Genomic DNA, 22,574 nt, shown 5'->3' on the forward strand with positions numbered 1-22,574 from the left:
AGTTAATATACTGTACACAGTCCAATATATCTATTCACATACACTTCCGTAGTTCAGTCCCCTCAAGGAGTTACACAATCATCAGTGCTGTCAACTCCCCATCTCCCCCCGCCCCACCCTCCTTGTACCGTTACTTCTTTTACTCTTTCTGCCAGACTACCTACCCTAACTTTCATGGACTGAACAATCTTACACATACAAATGAGCAGGTGTGACTCCAACATGATTAATAAGTAAAACAAATAAATACTTTGATCGTAAGGGGAGGAAATATTGAGTAACTAGAGGATGGTTATGTGGTTCATCAGTGCACACCACACCCTGGATTTACCATCCCTTCTGAGAGGGACGGCCCAATACTTTGCAGACGGGCTTTGGGTCTCTGTTGTGTCCATGCCCCTTCACGTTGAGTTGGCTGTGTGTTTTTGAACATCTAACACCTCTTCCTGTTGACACCACATCATCGATCACACATGCTAGTGTGCTTCTTCCATGTGGAATTTGTTGCTTCCCTGTTAGTTACAAGCCTTTAAGACCTCAGATGCTATACCTTTTGATAGCTGGTCACCATCAGCTTTCTCACATTTGCTTATGCACTCATTTTGTCTTCAGCGATTGTGTCAGGAAGGTAATATAAAATGCCACATTACTAGTACAAACCATTCTTGTACTGAGGCAAGGTTTAGGTGGAAGCCCAAAGTCCATCTGCTTCCTTGTTACATATGCACCGCTGAGGGAGAGAAAAATAAGTTGGAAGTGTCCTTACCTATACCTGGATGATCAGCCACAATGGTTACTCGATATTCTTTGCAAAACACCTGGTAGGCAGACATGTTCTTCTTTTTTGGCTAGTGTCAGGTCGAAAAGAGAAAAGAGTAAAACAGATGAGAACACCTGCTACCCAGCAACCCTGATATCTAATGATAAAACTGTAAGGATTCCAATACTTTTTCATCAAGGAAAAGAATTCCAAACTACTGACTAGCTTTCTTAAAAGGTAACTAATTTGTAATGTACACTATTTATCACTCAAGAGACGAATGTCTGCTTTATTCTAGAAGGTAAAAACCCTACGCTAAGTTCTTTGTGGATTTCTCAGGTTGTTGCAGCCACATGAGTATTGGTTATCAGGAGATGACCTGGTCATCCTGGTGGTGCCGCACTCATTCTGCCTACACACACCGCTGGGCACCAAGCACTAAGATCTGTGCCTCTCCCAGGCACACCCACTCTTTTCACTTCTCAAAGCCGTAGAACTGCCACTTCCCCGTAAATGTTGCTGCCTGAAAGTCAGGAACCAAAGCCGCGCTCCTGTCTCCTGGGTTTGATTTATAATCTTGTCACTTCTCCGACGACGCTCTTTGGCTGCCACTCGCAGCTTATCATTAATCCACGTTCTTTGGCTCAAGGTGGGAAGTACATAAATAACTGAGGATACTTTTTGGTAGTCAACTCAAGATGAACCTCCTCGATTTTAACATTAAACAGCTTGGTCAGTATGACTTAAAACAGGTTTGTTTTTCACTGTATGTTGACACATTCGAAAAGCAAAGACTAATTTTTGAGAAACAAAAATATGTTTTCGGTCAGTTCAATGATTTTTACAAATTATCCACAGACGGGGTAGGGGTGGGGGAGAGTCAGTTTTCCTTCCCAGAAAGATGCATCAGGTATCCTCTGTCTAAACCTCTTGTTTTGCCGACGAGAAAAAAGCAGCTCTGAAACACAGTGGCCAGCTGAGGATCGGACAACTCAGCCAGTTACGGCACCAACACAGCTACAACGGGGCTGTGTGGTGTGCATGTTAGGCTTGCAGAGGGCCACAAGAAGAAAACAGGTTGCTTTCATCTAGACAAAGTTACCATCGAAAAAAAGGAAAGTTTTATCCTTTTATAATCAGTATCTGATACAATGAGATTTTTGTTCTGTAAGGTTTTCCTTAAAAATCCAACTGGAAGCATCAAAATATGACCTCTCGTCAGTCTCTCAGCCCCTTCCAAAGTGACTCTTCTCTGGTCCTGTAGTTCTCATGATGTCAGTATTTGCCACTTTGAACCTTGCCAGGCACTATGAGCAGAGCCCTGACACTAAATCCAAGCTGTGATCTCACTGTGAAAGGAAACTACAGACCAACAGCACTCACGAACACAGATGGAAAAATCCTCAACAAAATCCTAACCCACAGAATCCAACGACAAACCGCGTGCAAACATGGTACTCTGGCCCTTTTGCCTTCAGAGTAAGATCTCATGACACAGCCTACACCCGACAAATGCACAGTCTTGTCCCTACGTGAGAGTTGCACGTTGTTTTGAACCAGTCTCATCCCACCCCTTGCTTCACCTGACTTCCTTCTTTTTGTCTTTTACTTGCTTCCATTACAAAAGTTATCTGCAAAGGACCAAGCTTCACGGAGGCTAAGGATGAGAAAAGGCTAGTTTAATCAAAATTGCATGTCACTGTTTTAAAAATGGTTATCGGGTTGATTTACTAAAGTACACAATGGAAGAATTCTCTGTAGAAGGCTGCAAACTCTCAACTGTAGGGACAATTGTACTGGTAAACACTGAGGCAGGATATATGTGTGACACCTTTCACTGCCCACTGGCTATAACTTTGCAAGGAGTTTAACAATGCTTTCTCAGGCACTATTACTATGAAGGATAATGCTACTTACAAGGTTGTATTTACAGCTGTAATAAAAAATTTAAAAATGGAATTTTATGCTGAAATGGCAAATGTTTTGTTATATATTTAGCACAATTTTAAGTTATTAAATTCTCATAACCAAAAAATTAAACCAATCCAACCGAGTTATTAAATCTTTCAAATGATTGAAATCACAACTCTTGGACTATATATGAATGCTAGATTCAAATTCATACCGGAGAAAGGGATTTCCCTACAGCTTATAAAGGACTTTATTCAATTGTGTGGAAAGGAAATTTGATTTTATGAGGCACCTTACAGGGTATGTGTGTGTATTAGCATGAGGGGTTAAAAAATGAGGCTCTGGAGGCAACATTTTATTCTAAGGCAGTTAGATAAGCTGCTTGGGGTGGAGAGAAATATATGAAATCTAAAGTTGAAAGGCATATCCTATCTTGTCCCAGTTCCACCGTGTATTAAATGGTGAATATACTGTATATAATTGAGTATAAGCTGACGCGAATATCTGCTGAGGCACCTAATTTTACCACAAAAACTGCATTAGAAATGTGCTGCTGAAAAACTCAGCTTACACTCGAGTATATTCTGTGGACAGCTGCTCTGAGACATGATGCCAAAGGGCTTCAAAGACGAAGAAGGAAAAGCAGAGCCTGAAAAACGGGGAGAAGAATCCAAAAGCTGTACAGACAAAAAGTAACCAGGAAAGGGGACTTCCAGACAGTTCAGTTCTTAGTAAATATCTGTTGAGAATCACTATGTGCCAGACGTGGGGACTACAGCCTGGAATCAGACCCACCCTCTAACAGATAAGATCGATACCTACGTCGCTGTAGTAAGATGGAGGCCGTGACCTGACTCGTACTGGGCACTGTGGGAACTGATGACAGGACACCTCAGCTAGTTAGGGAGTAAAGGAACATTCCCTGGGAAAAGTGACTTTTTACTTCTACTGGAGAGCTGGGGAGGCTTAGCCAGTGAAGAGAGGTTATCAGTATTTTGGGCAAAGGGAAGAAGATGTGGCCACAGTCCCAAGAGGGAGAGGGGCAGAAGTGAGAGAGAAGTAGGTAGGGCCCAGACTGGGCCTGCATCCTAGAAGCAATCCGGGTATTTGAAGCAGAGAAGCCCAGCGTCAGGAGTCCCGGTGTAGTGCAGTGAGGGGGCAGCAGGCTGGAGAAAGCCAGAGAGCATGCAGAGGGAAAGCAGCAGCGTGATGAGAGGTAAATCGGGGGCAAAGGGCTAGCGCACGACCACGGCTGTGGTTAGAATCCCAGCCCTGCTCTCTACTAGTTCCATCCAGTACTTCAATTCCTTGAGCCTTAGTTTCCTTGTAGCAGAAATTTGGGTAAGGCCACTTAACTCAGAGGTATAAAGGAATCAAATAGGGGTGGGCCTGCCTTAGTCACCTAATCCTAGTACTTCTGTTGTGAGCAGAACCCCATGGTGGTCCCTCTGACCCGTCGTGGCATACTTGTCTTGTGTACGCATCCCTCTTCTCGACGGGCTCACTTCCATGATGCTGCTACATATATGGCAAAAGGGATTGGGCAGATGTAATTAAGGTTCCTAATAAATTGAACCCTAGTTAGAATTAAAGCGAGATTATCCTGAATGGGTGTGACTATGGTTAGCCCTTAAAAGAGTCAAGCAACAATAGATACTCACTGTTGTCCCTGAACAAAAAAGGGTGTGAGTTCTACAACCACACGGAACTGAAAGCTGACAACACCCTGTGAGCCTGGAGGCGGCCCACCCCTTGGATGAGAACCCCGGCTGGTAGATGCCACGAGTTCAGTCCAGAGAAACACTGAGCAGCGTCCGACCCAGACTGCTGACCTACCCAAGTGAGGGACAGTAAACGGACGCTGGTTTTCACTGTGATCATCTGTCATAGAAACAAATCTGAACTCCCTTCTAGTCCCTCTGTATTTTTCAAAATAGAAAGATGTGGCCTCAGAAACCAATATAAGTTTTTTAAAACAATAGAAATAGTGAACAGGTTTAAACTGTTTGACCCAAACCAGACAAAGAAAACAGCAAGACCTTAAAAAAATTATTCATAAAGCAAAATTCCCAGTCTTAGTATTCTTTGGGGGAAATCCAGCCTGTCAGAGATGCTACTGAGGTGGGTTCTGGGGGCGCAGCTCCCTTAATAATTCACATGCAGTTTCATGCCCCGCCCCCCAAACACTGCACATGTTCTAGCGGGTGTGGACTCCCTTCAAAGCCTTTTATTGGACGTAAGTTGCAGGGAGTGGCAGTACACACACAATTAGTTCCTGGAATTTTCTACTTGGCCATCTGAGAGAGCGCGTGGTGGCCTGACTGGCATGGAGTGGGTGGCCTGCCACTCTAGGAACGCGCACTGGTTTCCCCAGTTTCCTGCATGTCTCCTGTCCTTGACAGTACCTGCGGTGCACACGACACCAAAGGGGAGTCTGGTGTGTCACGCTAACACAATTTTAAGGTAGTATGGCTCTGCCTATTTTTTTTTTTAATTTGGAGTGGGCGTTTATTTGCACAATTACAACATGCGGACACACCTGGGAAGAGGGGGCAGCTGGGGCACCCCAGCCCACCCACAGGGACTCAGCCGCCGGGCAAGGCCATGGGACAGGCCTGCCTCTGCAGATGGTGGGGCTGGTGGCGGCATGGCTACTCCTCCTCCGAGGAGTCCTTCTCCAGTGTGTAGACCATTAAGCAGGCGTCGGGTCTCTTGGGGACAAGGGGATGCCCCGTCCCACAATCTCAAAGCCCAGAAAGCCGAAGGTACGGAGCAAGGCGGCTCTGTCATCTCTGTTCTTGTGGAAGCAAATGAAGACGAGATCCACGCGGAGCTGCTCCTCGGCAAACTCGAGCAGCACGGCGAGGCTGTCTTTGCTCCCCTCGGGCAGGGCAGCACCTGGCATCTCGATGTAGAGGCTGCCGCCGCTCACCACAACCCTCCAGTGACATGTTTGGACTCCGTGAACCTGGACTGGACATTAAGAATCCTAGTCTTGTCATTAGACGCTAGTTCCTGTTACTGTCAGCCGATTATCCGAGTAAAATAACTTGGCTGAAAGATTGTGATCCCTCTGACTATCCCCTCGCCCACCTGGGATCTTCAGGGGTGGGTGAGGGGCATCAGGAACACCACCGAGGCCCTGGACCCAGGTTACTACAGCAACTGAGGGGGAGCCTGGAACTCTCGCTGCTGCGGCCGCCGCGCTGTGCAGGCTAAGGAGCGGCAAGGTGCGGCAGGGGTGGACGTGGCGCTGGGTTTATCCCCTTCCTTCTCTCTGGAGAAGCAGTGGCTGTCGAGGATCCGCTGCAGGGAGGATTTCACATCCGGCCGCTGGGATCTGAAACCAGGAAAACCTCCGCTGCGCCTCTCCGCGCCGCCGCCGCTCGCCGGCTCTGCCTATTTTTAAAATGCATTCCTCTTCCTTCATCTGGGGCTGAGTTGTAATCTATACTGAGGGCTATAATCTTTGATCTGCATCAACGAGTGCTTCAAATCCTCCTCACTTTCAGTAAGCAAGGTTATGTCATCTGCATACCACACGTAGTTAATAAGCTTTCCGCCAATCCTGATGCCACACTCCTCATATAATTCAGCTTCTCTGATTTGCTCAGCATGTTGATTGAAGTATGGTGAGAGGATACAATCTTGATGCACACCTTTCCTGATCTTAAACCGTATTCCCTAATTCTGTTCACAGAACTGCCTCCTGATCCATGTACAAGTTCCTCATAAGCACAAAGATGTGTTCTGGAATTCCCATTTTTCTCAAGGTTATCCACAGTTTACTATCGCCCACACAGTCGAATGCCTGTGCAGAGTCAATGATACACAAGTAAATATTTTTCAAGTATTCTGTGCTTTTAGCCAAGATACATCTGACGTCAGCAATGATATCCCTTGCTCCATGTCCTCTTCTGACTACATCCTTGACCTCTGGCAGTTCCCTTCAATGTACTGTTGCAACCATTGTTGGATGATCTTCAGCAAAATTTTACTTGTGTGTGATACCATTCTATACTTTGAGCATTCTGTTGGGTCACATTTGTTTGGAATGGGCACAAATATAATCTCTTTCAGTCAGATGGCCAGGCAACTATCTTGCACATTTCCTGGCACAGGTGAGAGAGTACTTCCAGGGCTTCTTCAGCTTTCTGAAACATCTCAATGGGTGAAATTCTGTCAATTCTTGAAGCCTTGTTTGTGGCTAATGCGTTCAGTGCAGCTTGACCTTCTTCCTTTTGCTCATATGCTACCTCCTGAAATGGTGGATGTTTCTTTTTGAAACACTGACTCTGTATTCCTTCCATCTTCTCTTGATGCTTCCTGCATCATTCAACAGTTTGCCTATAAAATCCTTCAAAATAGAATCCTCCAAAATTGCAATCCGAGACTTGGATTTTTCTTGAGTTGTTTCAGTTTCAGATATGCTAACCATGCTCTTCCCTTTTGATTTTCTAATTCTAGGTCTCTAAACATTTCATGATAATATTTGGCTTTGTCATCTCGAGCTGCCCTTTGAAATTAGCTACTTTATGATTAATAGCAAGTTTCAGAGTTTCTTCCAACATACATTTTGATCTTTTCTCTTTCCTTCATAATTACCATTTGCTTTCTTTACGAATGATGGTTTTGGTATCCTCCCATAGCCCATCAGGTCTTCTCTCATCAGTATTCAATGGGTCAAATCTGTTCCTGAGATGTTCTGGAAATTCAGGTGCAATGATTAAAGGTCATATTTTGGCTCCTGTGAACTTGTTTTCATTTTCTTCAGCTTCATCCTGAACTTACATATACATGTTTGATGGTCTGTTTCAGTCAGTCCCTGGTCTGGTTTTAGCTGCTATTGAGCTTCTTCATAGTATTTTCCCACAGATGTAATCAATTTGATTTCTGTGTATTCCATCTGAGGAAGTCCACGTGTATACTTGCCCGTTGTGTAGTTGAAAAAAAAAAAGCTTGCTATTAACAAGTCGTTGGTTTTGCAAAATCTTTTCATGCAATCCCCCAGCTTCATTTCTATCACCAAGTCCATATTTTCCAACTACTGTTCCTTCCTCTTGTTTCCAGCTTCTGCATTCTAATCACCAATAACTATCAATGCATTTTGATTGCAAGTGTGATCAATTTCTGACTGAAGTCATTTGTAGAATTCTTCCATTTAACCACTACCTTTTGTGGTTAGTGCATAAATCTGAATAATAGTTGTATTGATAGAATTTTTTTGAAGGTGGATAGATATAATCTGGCACAGAAAACATTATACTCAAAGATGGGTTTACAACTATCCTTTCTGACAACAAATGCCATGCCATTCTTTTTAACTGTGTTATCCCCGCATAGTTACTCATGATATTCTGATTCCAAATGGCCAAGACAAAAAAAAAAAAAAGGAAAAAAAGGCCAATACCAGTCCATCCCAGCTCACTTAATACCTAGGATATCAGTCTTCATGTGTTCTATTTCTTTCTTTCTTTTTTTCCCTTCAAATACTGGTATTTGAAATACCAGTGACATTGCTTCCAGCATCACACAAGCCACCTCAGTATGACAAACTGAGACAAGTGGTGGGAAGTGGGCCTATAATTATACAATTACACTTTCTCCAGTGTTTTAAATTCTACACCATTGGCTAAATTAATGACACTATCACTAGTGCCCCAAGGGGATGATTTACAAAGTTCGCTATCATAAATGATAAAGATGTCTCTAAAGTGAACCAGACACATAAGTATACGGGGGACTAGTCTCTTACAACCAAATGGGGCCAAGGGGGTGGTTGTGTAATTGAGGGGTAAATTAAAGAGGCATCAGACAAGATAAAGCATGCAAGACTCACCTCCGCCATGGCTTCAGGAACCAGGTCTCAGTACAAAAAGCACACAATGTGTTTTCACGAGCTCATATAATCTCAGGCACACAAGCCATAGTAAGCACATACTTAACAGGAGGGGCTGTATTATAGGCATACACGTAACAGTAGGGAATGAGCTATGGGTAGGTGCGCCATAGGAAGGGAGGCACTGGAGACATACTTGTGACAGGAAGGTACATCCGTGACAAGATGGGTGAGTTCTCAAGTCAAGCCTAACCCTGGTCACCTGAGTTGGCTTGACCTTAGATATCTTTGAGCTCTTCTCGGGGAACAATCTATGATCCATATCAGATGGGATTGGGCCCTCCTTAGGGTGGGACAGACAATAGGGTCTGATTGCTTTTGATGGGAGGCAGTCTTCAAGCAGTTGACCTTCAAGAGTACAGTAAATGACCATGTGTTTGCAAACAGCACCTTAAATTTGGCATGATTCTGGTGGGCCCTTGAGGGGAATGACTTTTACTTAGGTGGAGAATGTGACTGGAACACATCTCCAACTTGCGAACAGAAAGGTTCCCCTCCAGGGATCCAGCCTTCCAGACTCCTTAACGTATAGCGTTGAGAGTTTGTCTGGATACACTCTCTTGTCAGTTTTCAGTTTCCCACATATAAACACCGTAGATGTAGGAATGGATTCTTTCTTATGACATGACCCTGTTCAATGCTCACTCTCATGAAGAGATCACTGAAGACATGGGTGTGGTGAAGAAATCAGATGGTGCCACCAGATGCCTGTCAGAAAGAGTAGGGTCTAGAGCAGCAGTTCTCAACCTGAGTCCCGACCCCTTTGGGGGTCGAATGATTCACAGGGGTTGCCTGATTCATAACAGTAGTAAAATTAGAGATGAAGCAGCAACAAAAATAATTTTATAGTTGGGGGTCACCACAACATGAGGAACTGTATTAAAGGGTCATGGCATTAGGAAGGTTGAGAACCACTGGTCTAGAGTGTAAAGGCTTGTCTTAAAATAAGCAGCCACCTAAGCGGGGCATCAACTAAGTCTACACGGAAGGAAGAACCACACCAGCCTGAGTAATACAAAGATTGTAAATAATAATATCCAAATCTGAAAAAGGAACGGTTATCAGAGCTTAAATTGTGAACACTTCCGTTTGGGTTTGCAGGTTAAGGATGGCAGTGGAAGCCCAAAATCTGTTGGCAGGCTCCCCACAGGACTCAGCCTCGGTGAACCCCTCTGACTGTAGTTGAGGGAGGAGAGCATCCTTGAGAAGTCGATTGTGGCAGATGTAGCTAGGTTAAAATGCAATGCTTTATCATTTGATCTCCCTTTGGCCTCCTTTAAGGTTGGTTCAGTTTTGAATATTCTTTCTTTTTGATTAAGGCCATTCTTTCTCTGTTTTGTTTAGTCATTGTTGCTTCCTGTTTGCATTCTGGATGGTTTTCTATATAAGAAATCCTGGGTAAGTAGACCTATAGACAGTAACTAGACTGTTAGTTGCCTAGGGGCAATGGCAGGGGAAAGTAAGGGGAAACGGAGAGCTAACAACACTGCATATGAAAGCAAATTGTTCTGAAACGGATGGTGGTGACATTTGCACAAATCTTCTTAATATGACTGAACAATCAAGTTGTATGTGAAGTACATGTCAACAAAACTATATAAAAACAGTATCATCATCACCATAACCATTATACCAACCACACTTCTGCATTGACTGAATGAGATCCCTAAACCCAAATTGGCTAATAGACAGGGAGGGTGGTACCAGGTAAGTCAGGTCTTCAAACCAAAGCTTTTACTTTACCCATTATGAATGGAAATCTTTGTAAAATGTTGCCTAAATTTCTATCATAAATACCACCACTAAATAAGAATCTAAATAGTTTTCTGCATGGTAGAAAGCACAAGAATTCTGCAACCAGAGCTTAAATTCTTGCTCTTGTTCTAAACAGGTACGTGTCCTATGACAGCTTATTTCACTTCTTTCAGTTTATTTCTGTGAAATGGGGATGTCAATACCCATATCTCACTGGGTTATATTCAGGTTTACTGCAGATAAAACACAATAGCACCTGGAGCATACTAAGGTCTATAAACAGAGTGACTGCTCTTTATTGTTACTGAGAACTACCCTGAAGGAAAATGACCCAACACGTCCTGTCCCCTGAATTCTTCCTCAGCTCTACCTCTCTCTCCTGGCAGGCGGGCTGGCCTTACAGGCCTTTCTGCCTTCTTTCAACCTTCTGCTGGCTTCACTGAAGCCATAATCTAAGTGTTCTTGACTCAGTACACGTGCGCTCTGGAGAACACGGCTTGTGTGCGCACACACTTTATCCGCTGACTAATGCCCACTCTTCATGTCTACCTGGTACTATCTGCCCAGCTATTATGAATTCATTTAGGTGTTTTCTCACCCATACTCCAGGTTTCCCTTGTGCTCCACGTTCCCTCAGCACTTTGCACGCGCGCGCGTGTGACTACACGAGCCCTGGAATGCTTTGAGAGCAGAGCCTGTCTCTTATTCCGATTTGTATCCTTAGCACTTGGCCAGGGCCTGCACAATATAGGTTTGGGGTAAACATGCACTGAATGAGAAACAGTGTCCAAGGTTAATGTGTGGTGAGGTCTACTTTTGTGTTCATTTGCACAATTTTACTTGATTTTAGGAGCAAATAACTGGTGTCTGGCAGCAAATGTCCCTCCCTTCCTTTCCAGGGGTCCTGAGGAGCTGGAGAGAACTCTCTGATACCATTCTTCTTTTTGTTCCAGAGAGACCCTGCTTCCTTTCTTAACTGCTTTCCAAAGGGATGAGATATGGCAGTTTGGTTCCTAAAAGGCCAGGCGCTATCTTAAAAACAAAAAAATACAATCAGGAACAATAATGTGCTAAAATGCCTGATACACGGAGAGCAGGTGACAAATGCGAACTGCTAGCTTTTAACACTCATTGATGGTGTTCAGTTTCAGTTTTGCTAGGTAGAACTCATCACCAGTCTCATCTCCCTGGTTCAGCCTTTGGCTAAGATGAAATGCACATGTTCTGGAAGCACACGTTACTGAAGGCAATGCCTCTGGAATGGCAACGTGACAGATTTCTTGAGTGTAAGTGGATCTGCTTTCGTAGAACTATCTTGGGCTCTTGCATAAAATCAAATGCCTTCACTCCAATGGGATGATTTTTCCTACTCCTCAGAAGCAGGGCTCAAATCAAACCGGTCCAAACCAAAACCTAATACTGACAATGTTACCTTTCCTTATTAGTGGAAATTGTGAACCAAGAAGAGCTTCTAGACCCTACTGCTTTCACTTCCACTAACTCGCTGGCCAATCTGGATTCTACCTGTCTCCACTACAGATGGACTCCTTGATCTCTCCAGCACGAGACCAGGCTATTCCAAAATGATTTTTCTCTGGCTTCTTCAATACCCCTGCACTCTCTTCTATCTCCAGTGCCTCAATGCAAGTGTTCCAAAAGGGTTTGCTCTGGGCTTGATTCTCCTGTCTACTATATATTTCATTTACTGCAATCAATGCCCAAGTTTAAATTCTATTTCCAGCTGCTCTGCTGAGTTTTGGGTCTTGTTTCCCCTGACCTCTGGAAACCCCTACCTAGAGGTTATTTATACAACATTTATTGAAAGCTCACTAATGTGCCAATCATAGTTTTTGAACTTTGTTGATTCGTGGTTCCTCTGTGGCTACTCATGTTGTCGTTGTTAGGTACCAGCGAGTGGACAGTGATGCACAGCGAGCCTATACACGACAGAATGAAACAGTGTCCAGTGCTGAGCCATCCTCAGAGTTGTTCCTATGCCTGAGATCGCCGTTGCAACCACTGTGTCAATCCACCTTGTCGAGGGCTTTCCTCTGTCACACTACGTCTCCACTTACCAAGAATGATGTCCTCCTCCAGGGAGACCAGTCCCTAACAACATGTCCAAAGTAAGCAATCAGAAAACTGAGCTTTGCAGAGATACGACATTATTGAAAGGAATATAATGTGACAAGATGTTGAAACTGTGAACTTCTTTCAGCCAGTAGTTCAAGAGAATCTGAAAGATGTCAAGTTATCACTGCATCCCTTTGCTGTGGCACCCAGAGAGCCTAGGCATCATGAAGCCCTAAGCACGTTTCTATGCATTTCCTCATTTAATCTTTAACAAGCCTATTCTCAACTTATGGAACGGTTATGTAACTTGCCCCACAGCACACAGCTTTGGAGTGGCAGACCCGGGTTTTAAACCTATGTGGTCTGGCTCCACAGTCCACATGCTTAACTTAACCACTTATTGTTTTTAGGTGCCATTGAGCTTGTTCCAATTTATAGTGACCCTATGGTTACGTGTTGATTGCTAATCACAAGGTCAGCAGTTTGAAACCACCAGTGGCTCCTCAGAGGAAAGAGATGGAGCTTTTAGTCTTGTAAAGAGTTCTAGTCTCAGAAACCCACAAGGGCAGTTCTACACTATCTTAAAAGGTTACTATGCGTCAGCACTGACTCAGTGGCAGTGAGGTTTTCTTTTGGCTTATGTACAACAAATTAATGCCTGGTCCTGTGCCATCCCCACAATTATTGCTGTGTCACTCCATTTCATTGAGGGTCTTCCTCTTTTTCACCGACCCTCTACTGTGCATGAGGCTCTTTCCCAGGGACTGGTCTCCACTACTAACATGTCCAAAGTAAGTGAGATACAGTCTTGCCATTGTTGCCTTTTAAGGAGCATTCAGGATGGCTCATTGCTGGAACAACCCACGGTATATCCAATGTCCTTTCCCAACACAGCAATTCAAAGGCATCAATTGTCCTGGAGTCTTCCTTCTTCACGGTTATCTTTCACTTGAGTAAGAGGAGACTACAAATTCCATGACTTGGATCAGGCTCGCCTTAGTCTTCAAAGTGTTATCTTTAGAACACATTAAAGCTATCTCTTGCAGCAGATTTGCCCAGGAAATACATCATTGGATTTCCTGAATACTGCTTCCATGAGGATTGTGGATTTGAATGAAATGAAATCCTTTTCAACTTTAATCTTTACTCTGTTGATTTCGATGTTGCTTAGTGTGAGGATTTGTTTCATGTTGAGGTACAACCCCCTCCCAGAGGCTGCAGTCTTTGATTTCCATCGCAAGTGCTGCAAGTCTGCTTGGTTTTCAGCAGGGAGAGTTGTGTCATTTGTGTATCACACGAGGTTAATGAGTCTTCCACCAATCCTGATGCCACCTCTTTCTTCATATGGTCCAGCCTCTTGGATTCTTTGCTCAGCATACAGACTGAATAAGTACTTTGACACCCACTTTTCCAGATTTAAGCCATAGAGTAGTTCATTCTGTTTCAATAGTGGTCTCCTGGTCTATGTACTGTGTCTGTATAAGTACAATGAAGTGTTTTGGAATTCTCATTTTTTTACAATGTTGTCTATAGTATATTTGATCTACACAGGCAAATGTATTTGTATAGTCAATAAAACTCAAGTAAATGTCTTCCAGTATTCCCTATTTTTAATCAAGATCTAACATCAGCAATGATATTTCTCATTCCACAAGTTCTTCCGAATCTGACCTGAATTTCTGAAAATTCTCTACTATAGCAGTTTAAAAGTTATCTTCAGAAAACTGTATTTGCATTTACTATTAATGACACTGTTTGATAATTTCACATTCTGTGGGATCACCTTTTTTTCCGAATGGGCACAAGTATGGATCTCTTCGAGGCTTTTGGCCACATTGTGGTCGTCTCATTTTCTTGGCATTGACAAGTGAGGAGTGAGCGCTTTTGGTATTGTATACACTTTATTGAAATATCTGAACTAGTATTTTGCCTTCTTTTTTGTCAAGGGCAGCTTGGACTTCTTAAGACCATGGGCTATGATCACACACTACTCGTGAAATGCTTAAATGTGGACCAATTCTTTTTAGTACAGTGACGGTGCATTTTCTTGTGATGTGTTGTTCAACAATTTGCCCACAGAATCCTTCAATATAGCAACTAGAGTCTTGAATATTTTCAGCTTGAGAAATGCTCAGTGTTTTTCTTTTTTGACTTTTATTTTTCCCTTTGATTTTTTAACTGCAAGTCTTTTGCACATTTCATTATAATATTTTACTTTTGTCCTCTTGAGATGCCCTTTGAAATCTTGAGGTTTCTTTTAAAAACCATTTCTTCTATTTGCTTTAACTACTCCATGTTTAAGAATAAGGTTCTAAGTTTCTTCTGATATCTATTTTGGTCTTATTTAAAAATTGTCTCTTTTTAATGACTTTAATGAATGAGGTCACCCCATTTAGCCATGCTGGTTGTAGGGTACTTGTCCCTCAAAACCTAAACTTATGGAAACCAATCACAAGGATCCACATATAACTCCTTCCCAGGGGGACGGACAAGAGAAAAGTGGGTCAAGGGAGATATCGCACAGTATAAGACATGGGAAAAAATTATAAATTATCAAGGGCTCATGAGGGAGGAAGGGCGGGGGAGGGAGGGAAAAATGAGGAGCTGATAGCAAGGGCTCAAGTAGAAAGAAAATGTTTTGAAAATGATGATGGCAACAAATGTACAAGTGTGCTTGACGCAAATGGTGTATATATGGATTGTGATAAGAGCTGTATGAGGCGCCAATAAAATGATTAAAATCAAATAAGTAAAAGCAACACACACACACACCCCTAAACTTATTTTCTGTCCCCAAATCAGCTACTTTTCTCAACTTCTCTATTTTGATAATCCTGGTCATAGAATTTGAAGACTACCTGATGAGGCCTCCAGCATCCCATCTAGCTGTCTCTCCAGCCTCAGCTCACTCTAGGTCCGCGAATGTGACTCTTAGCCAGACTGTTTGACTTTTAGAAAGGTCAACAAAACGCTGTAACCATGTAGCTTCCATCCTCTTGCATGAGCTTTATCTTTTGAATAATCTGATTTAATAATAGTAAGAAAGATCACAGAACCTGGGTTTTTTCAACAGCCACAATCACTAGAATGAAAAGATACATCTTTAAAGAAACTTCCTTTTGAGAAAACAAAGTACCATATATACTTGAGTATAAGCCAACCCGAATATCAGCCGAGGCACCTAATTTTACCACAAAACTGCATAACAAAGTGTGCTGAAAAACTCAGCTTATACATGAGCATAAATGGTAGTTTTCAGTATGAATTTACTGAAAATAATTTGCACCAAACAGGTATGAATCAGAATTAACTTGACAGAACATAAAACAACACATTTTCTGTATTTGTGGCAAACTTAATATTGCTATTGGCATCACTACCATGTTCCTTCACAAAGTCTTTCATTTCAAACATGAACTAGTTTATTACAAATTAATTTATTTCTAAAATATTGAAAGAATAGCCCAAATCCTCCAATCAGGTGTGGGGCCTGTGGTTTATTCTTTTTTATAAGGTTAAGGACTATATTCCAGTTACCAAAATAGACGAGTGATATGGGCAACCGCCTGTCTCCACTCTCAAACACAGAGGCATGCCAGAAAAAAACAGAAAACATTTTAATCCATGAGTAACCCTGAAACCGAGGAAAGGGAATCATCAGGTGCCAGAAACCAGAGGAAACGAAGTGGAAGGTAATGCTAAGGAGATCAGTGAGACGCTGGAACCATAATATACCTTAACACAGGAAGGGGCTGAGGGCTTTAAGTCTGGGGTCTGAGCTACACATATATAAAGGCGAGACTGGCCTGTATAATTCTGAGAGAGTTCACATGAGATGGGACATAGGAACCAGAAAAAAAATCCCACCCCCCTTCCAGCCTAAGAAAGGCTGTCTTTTGCATCAGACCATGAGGTGAAAAGTTAAGCTTGAGAAACTGGCATAGCAAATGTGTATGACATCAAATTCACATCACCAGGTGGTACTGTGACCTTGAGATTGGAAAACTGACACAAAAACTGGTAAAAAATTAAAAACATACGGTTCTTGGTAGAAGCAAACACAAAACTATGGGGAACTCCTGTAACTCCATGGGGCACTCAACAAGCTCCGCTGAAGCTGTGCTTATAGTTAAAAGGAACTGTAGACCCAAGGACCTGAAACATCCGAAGAGTCTGCAGACACAGGAAATCAAAGGATCGGTGCTTCAAGAACTAGAAATAATAAATCAAAACCAAAAGAGACTTAAAAATAAGTATGCTTAAAATAGTCAAATAGCTGAGGAATTGAACCAGACATTTCCTGGACAGTGTTTATAAATTTTTGAAAAACTAAACAAGAAATTCTAGAAACTACACAGAAGATACTTAAAATAAGAACAAGATCAATGGGTAGGTTGAAGAAATCTAGATATGTATCAGTGGAGAGAATTAGCAAATCAGGAGATATGGAGGACCGACTGAGAAGGTGTAACATCTCAAGAAAGAGACACCAGATAGAAAAGGAGATCTGATTTGAACAACACGACTAAACAATTAGCAGAATAAAAATTTTCATTGTCCAGACTGTTGTTAAAAACAAACAAAAACACAGAGAAAATCTTAACTACTATCAATCTATTCCACCAATTTACCTGCCCACCTTCACATACATGAGAAGACAAACTGATGGAGGGCTTCTCATTAGCAATAATAAATACTAGCCACTGAAATAACATCTTCAAAGTACCCACTAGAATAACTATCAACTTATGGAGGATGGAAAAACAGAGTGACTTTAGCCTTTGTTATGTGAAGTATTCTGTGTTAGAAATTTAAGGGTAGCTACAGGAAAAATCGAAGCAGAATATATCAATCTGAAGAAAGAAAACCATGTTCCAATAGTGAGAAGGAAAGCAGAAAAGCAGCAGCCCAAACAAAAATCCTGGTAAGTAGGAAAGAATACCACGTAAATGGATTAAACCATGCAGTCTAGCTGACTGAAGACATACACTCCAGCTATCTGCTACTTACACGAGACAAATGTAAAGCAAACAAAACTTTGCTGTTGAGTTGGCTGTGACTCAGAGCAACCCCACTGTATCATATGCTTCATAGAATTTTCCATAGCTGGCTTTTCAGAAGTAGATTCCCAGGCTTTTCTTCAGAGGTGCCACTGGGTGAACTTGAACTTCCACCAACATTCTGACTTGCAGCTGAGGGAATGGGATGTGTACAAAGATAACTAATGAAGGAAGAAAAGTGGAGAGAGCAATGCTATGGGAGGGCCAAAGTTACTTTTGCTGGGAGCAGGATGTGTGAGATGTCCTTTTTTTAAAGATGTCTTATACTAAGGAAAGATGTAGCATCTGATTATGGCTTGAAGAGAAGGCAAGCTTCAACATGTGAGAAGGGGGAAAGGTCGCTGCAAAAAGACAAGCAGAGGAATGAGGTAGGAGTGCCTGGGAAACATACCTAGTGCACCCTCCATAAAGAGAACAGAAGGTAAAGCTGGCGAGGGAGGGTTAGGGCTAAATCATGGGCGATTGTAAATACTTGGCCAAGCATGTGGGGATGAGTCTGCACTAGGCAGACTATGTGGGGTTAAGTGTGAGGAAATGAGCAGAGAGCGAGACAGACACGATCATGGTCCTTTTGGAGCTTATGGTGTCACATAAACTTCAGGATCTGAAGATGCTGAACAGAGATCTGTCATTGAGATGGTGCTTAAAGGAGCCCAGTGTGGCACTAATGGTCCAGAACTGCATGGGGGAAAGAAAGAAGCATAAAGGAGGCCATGAGAAGTGGCTTACTCGCTCGGATAACCACAGGTCAGCAGGTTGAATCCACCAGCCGCTCCATCTTTCTACTCCCATAAAGAAGCATAGAAACTCATAGGGACAGTTCTACTCTGTAATAGAAGACACAAAAGCTAGAAAGTTATTAATAGGGAAGAACCTCAGGTTTAACACCTGACTGGAAAGTTGGATGGGAACGGGGAAGAAAAATGTAAAAGTCAGCCTTAAGACTGGAAGAAAATCCAATCAGTGGTTGGCTCTGGGGATGGAGACTGACAGGGTAAGTGTAAAAGAGAGCTCTCTGGGACAAGGTCTACAGCTAATAGATGCTGTGTTCACAGGTGTGTGCATTAGTCAGACCTCATGAAACGGTAGAGTTCAGATTTTCATATTAAACCATAAGAAAATTTTACTTAAAACAAAACACATCTCACCTGGAGCACCAAAAAAAACCAAAACAAAATAAAAACAAACAAACAAAAAAAACAAAACACAAAAAAACAGCAAAGAAAACCTCTAGAAACAAATAATGAATGCTAGTTAATGATATACAAGCTGATGTGTTTAGAAATGGAGTGTATTGACACCTACAACTTACCGTATATACTGGAGTATAAGCTGACCTGATTATCAGCTGAGGCACCTAATTTTACTACAAAACTGCATTAAAAATGTGCTGAAAAACTCGGCTGATACACAAGTATATACGGTACTTTGGAATGCATTAAGGTGAGCTAACTGATGGACAGAGACTATCAAGCAAATATAACAAAAAGTTAAATAATCTCAACGGCAGGCATATGGCGTTCGTAGGTACAATTCTTTGTACCTGAAAAATTCTGTAATAAACAGTTGAGAAAAATCATATGGTTTTGAGTTTAGGCTGACCAGAAATATGGGAGATGAAGAGAGACAGGCTTAGGGCTCGGAATGACATGCTCCAACTGTGACACACTGCTTTGAGGTCCCAAAGACATCTACGCAGAAATGTTTACCAGGCAGTTAGAAACCCCACTAGTCTGAGACACTGGACGAGAGCTCAGTTGGTTTACACCGCCATTCCTTAAGTGCCCTCCAGCCCTCACACAAGCCCTTCCTCCTCTTCAAGGCCCAGCTGAAAAGGCTTGCTTTCACCCGTCCACCTCCAGCAACGTAAGATTAATCTATGGCACTGTCAGACACCATTAGTGTGGGAATTTGGAGGGCAAACACAGAAACCACACATACCAAAACCACTCCAGTGAAAGAGTGCTCAAAGAAACAAATGAATCAAAATTGACTCAGAATCGATCTTGTTCTATCTTGCACTCCACTGCAGAGTGCAATGAGATTCCTACTCTCAAGTGGCTTCTAGACTTAATTTTCTCCTTAGCTTCTCGTGCAGCTACGATGTGATGCTTCCTTTTGCAGAATAAGAAAGAGCTGTCCTCCGGTGGCCCACTATGATTGATGCTTCCTTCTTCCTACTATTCATAATTTCCATATTTCTACCAAAGTGCCTACCTTAGCACGCCTTGATAACGGGGCAAGGATTTTGTGTTTTCATAGGAAACTTAATGGCACAGTTGTCCTCCCATGTATGACAGGTCCTCTAGCGGGACGCGAGGTCTCACATGGAGGTGGTTAACTCTCATTCCCGACTCCCCAGTGGACAGTGAAGCCACTGAGGCCTAGAGTCCCAGCGGCTCCCTTGTGCCCCTCTTGGCACCGAGCTCAGCATGGGGCTGCGCGATTGGCACGCACTCCGTGGTGCAAGAACAAACGCTTGGCCCTCACGAGAGCACAGGAAAAGTACCCAAAGCCAGGAGCAAGCCCTCAGCTTATTCCATTGAACTGGTCATAAAACCTGATTTTAAAAGCCAATTTCTCAAAATGTCCTTAAAGAACACCTTCTCCTATGTCTCAACTGCCCCACGGAAGACAGCATTGCTGAGTGACAGAAACTAGGTTTGGCCCCTTCTGAGAATTCTAAGTATCAGTCAGAGCAAGCCAAGGCATTCCTAAACTTTTCCTTGGTGAAGTGATGAGGAACTAGCAATATTCTATACTATATGATTCTACTTGCCTCTGGGCCCACCTCCTTCACCCCCCTACTTCCAATGGCTCACCTTGGAGGTGTGACTCCAAGTCTACTCACACTTTTAAAAGAGGTTTAAATTTTACCTTCTCTCCCCTTTCTCTCTCTCTGTCCTTTTCCTCTCTTTTCTTTTTCTTCTCACTGTGCCCGTCTGTGTGGAGGCTGGGGAGTGGCGGAGGAGGGGCAGCTGCTCCACTGTAGGGCACACTGGGAGGAGGGGCAGGTGCCAGGGGGACCTCACCCCCTGCTGCCATGGGAAGGCCTGAGCTTCTCTTGGACTTGGAGTGCCGCCTCTCTTTATGCTTGTCCTTGTCCTTCTTCTTTTTGCTCTTCTTTGACTTTTTTTTCTTCTTGATTTCCCGGTAGGAGTCATCTATTACTAGCTCCCCAGCTTCTAGCTCCCCACCTGAGGACGAGTCCGACTCCACTAGAATAGGTTCAATCCCTGACAGATCGAGGTTGGTATTGTGGGACTCGGGGAACTGGGAGGCCTCGGGCGCTTCCGGGCCAGGAGACGAGTGTGGGTCTGAGGATGACTTGTGCTTCTTCCGGGCCGATTTCAGGAAGCTCTGCAACTCGTGCCCCAGGAGTAGAGCACCTTGCTCATCTCGAGCTGACTTCCTGGAGGACTTTTTCCCAGCTGCCTGCTGGGAGGGGCACTGGAAGGGCTCCTCCTCGACGGAGCTGCTGCCTTTCTCCTTTGGGGAGAGAATGAGCTTCATCTTCAAGCCATCAGGCTCCCGGAGGGTCAGGGTCTCTGTGTTCACATACAGGGGCTTCATTTTTTTTGATTTGTGGGCACCTCCATCCTCCAGGGGCAGCTCCCCACTACTTCCGCTTCCTTTCTTCCTGTGCTGATCCTTCCTACTTTCGGGATGGCTGGAAGAACTAGAGGACTTCTCCCCTGTCTTTTTGGAAGGCTTGGCGGCTGCGGCCAGTGGGGAAGTGATGGCCTTCAGCAGGTCCATAGCTGTATCGGCAGGCTGCGGACTGGGCTTTTTCTTTTTCTTCTGTGACGATTCCAAAGATGAAAGGTCTGTAAATAAGCAAGACAAGCAATGTCAATAATGGCAGGAAGCAACTTGCAACACATTTGCACTCGCTCTCACCCGAAACACCCAACTAACAAGAGGACCAGACCAACAGGAATGATGTCAGGGGAGGTCCTTCCCTTCAGCGGGTGCCTAACAGTCTGTGGCGAAGCTCAGGTGATTCTTTGTCTTGGCAGGTCCTGCCTCGGCTCCAGGGGACAGTCCTCACCACTAAAGTTATTTCTTTTCACTAATCTTCCCAAGCTACCAAGGAGAGGATGCCCAGAAGGGCGGGCTATCGCTGTAAGAGGAAGGGGCCTGACAATCTAGCCGAGACTGCCAGCGGACCTACAGCTGTTTCCGTGCTTGGGACAACTTCATTCTGGCCGAGGGCGGTCTCTTCAGCTAGGTGCCTACCGCAGCTCAGAGACAACTGGCTTATGAGTGGAGAGACACTGGATGGAGAGGCAACCCACACAGGTGTAGGCCAGAGGGCCCAAGGACTACGTATGGTAAAGGAATGCTAGATAATGGGCATAAGATAAGTGGATATTCGGGGGGGATAAGGAACCTGGTACCTGGTGTATCACAAATGAAGACTGTTCTTCTATGCTGAATCCTCCAAAATACCAGCCCTCCACCTCTCTCCTCCTTCACACCGGTTTATCGGCACTCAGAACAAGAACCACTGTCCTGTTAAATAGGCCACTGAGTCAGCAACATCTGGATCCCTTCCCCTTCCCCTGACTCCAAGAGCCAGTGATGTGCTGCTCCCCCTGTCGCCCTCTCCCACCCTTACCTCCATAGTAGTAGTCATCAGAGGAGTGCTTCCGCTTCTTCTTGTGCGTGTCCGTCCCCAAGAAGTAAAGGTCACTGTCCTGGAATTAAAGAGGGACACCTGCTGAGTAAACGAGGAGGGGAACGCCGAGTGGGACTGTTGTGCTTTGACTTTTAACTCTGTCAGACACAACTCTGCTCACGGCCAGGAGTCAATTCTGAACCGCCCCTGCGTGTTTCCGAGAACGTAACTTTTCATCGGAGAAGCCAGCCTCATCTTTCTCCTGAGAAGCTGGAGTTGCAAAATGCTGACCTTGAGCTTAGTAGCCCGTTACACCACCAGGGCGCCTTGTAAAACACAAGCAATAATAAAATAGATGTAAAAATTTAAGGGAAAAAACCCTGTGCTTTTAAAAAGAAATGTCCTTTTTCACATATTAAGAAATACAAGAGGCCCTCAGGACCAATAATGAATAGCAACACTAGGAGGGTAAGGGGAAGGTGAGGGGAGCAAGGG

The 22,574-nt window shown here is 43.7% G+C and overlaps 1 protein-coding gene and 1 pseudogene across 4 annotated transcripts in view; both read right to left on the minus strand.

Moving 5' to 3' along the window:
- HMGXB4 (HMG-box containing 4) overlaps positions 1-22,574 on the minus strand; it is a 43,902-nt gene that overhangs the window by 15,559 nt on the left and 5,769 nt on the right. For 3 of the 4 annotated variants that reach the window (XM_075551017.1, XM_075551013.1, XM_075551014.1), the window contains 3 exons: positions 22,080-22,158; positions 20,336-21,285; positions 767-848 (listed from right to left, as the gene is read on the minus strand). In XM_075551017.1, the coding sequence (XP_075407132.1) occupies positions 767-848; positions 20,336-21,217 (964 nt within the window). In that variant the 5' untranslated portion in view covers positions 21,218-21,285; positions 22,080-22,158. Of the gene's footprint in view, positions 1-766; positions 849-20,335; positions 21,286-21,858; positions 21,974-22,079; positions 22,159-22,574 lie in introns of all 4 variants that reach the window. The other variant, XM_075551015.1, reaches the window with a different exon arrangement.
- LOC142450536 (ornithine decarboxylase antizyme 1 pseudogene) lies at positions 5,153-8,519 on the minus strand (annotated as a pseudogene).

This window comes from Tenrec ecaudatus, chromosome 6, assembly GCF_050624435.1.
Source record: "Tenrec ecaudatus isolate mTenEca1 chromosome 6, mTenEca1.hap1, whole genome shotgun sequence".
Lineage (NCBI taxonomy): Eukaryota > Metazoa > Chordata > Mammalia > Afrosoricida > Tenrecidae > Tenrec > Tenrec ecaudatus.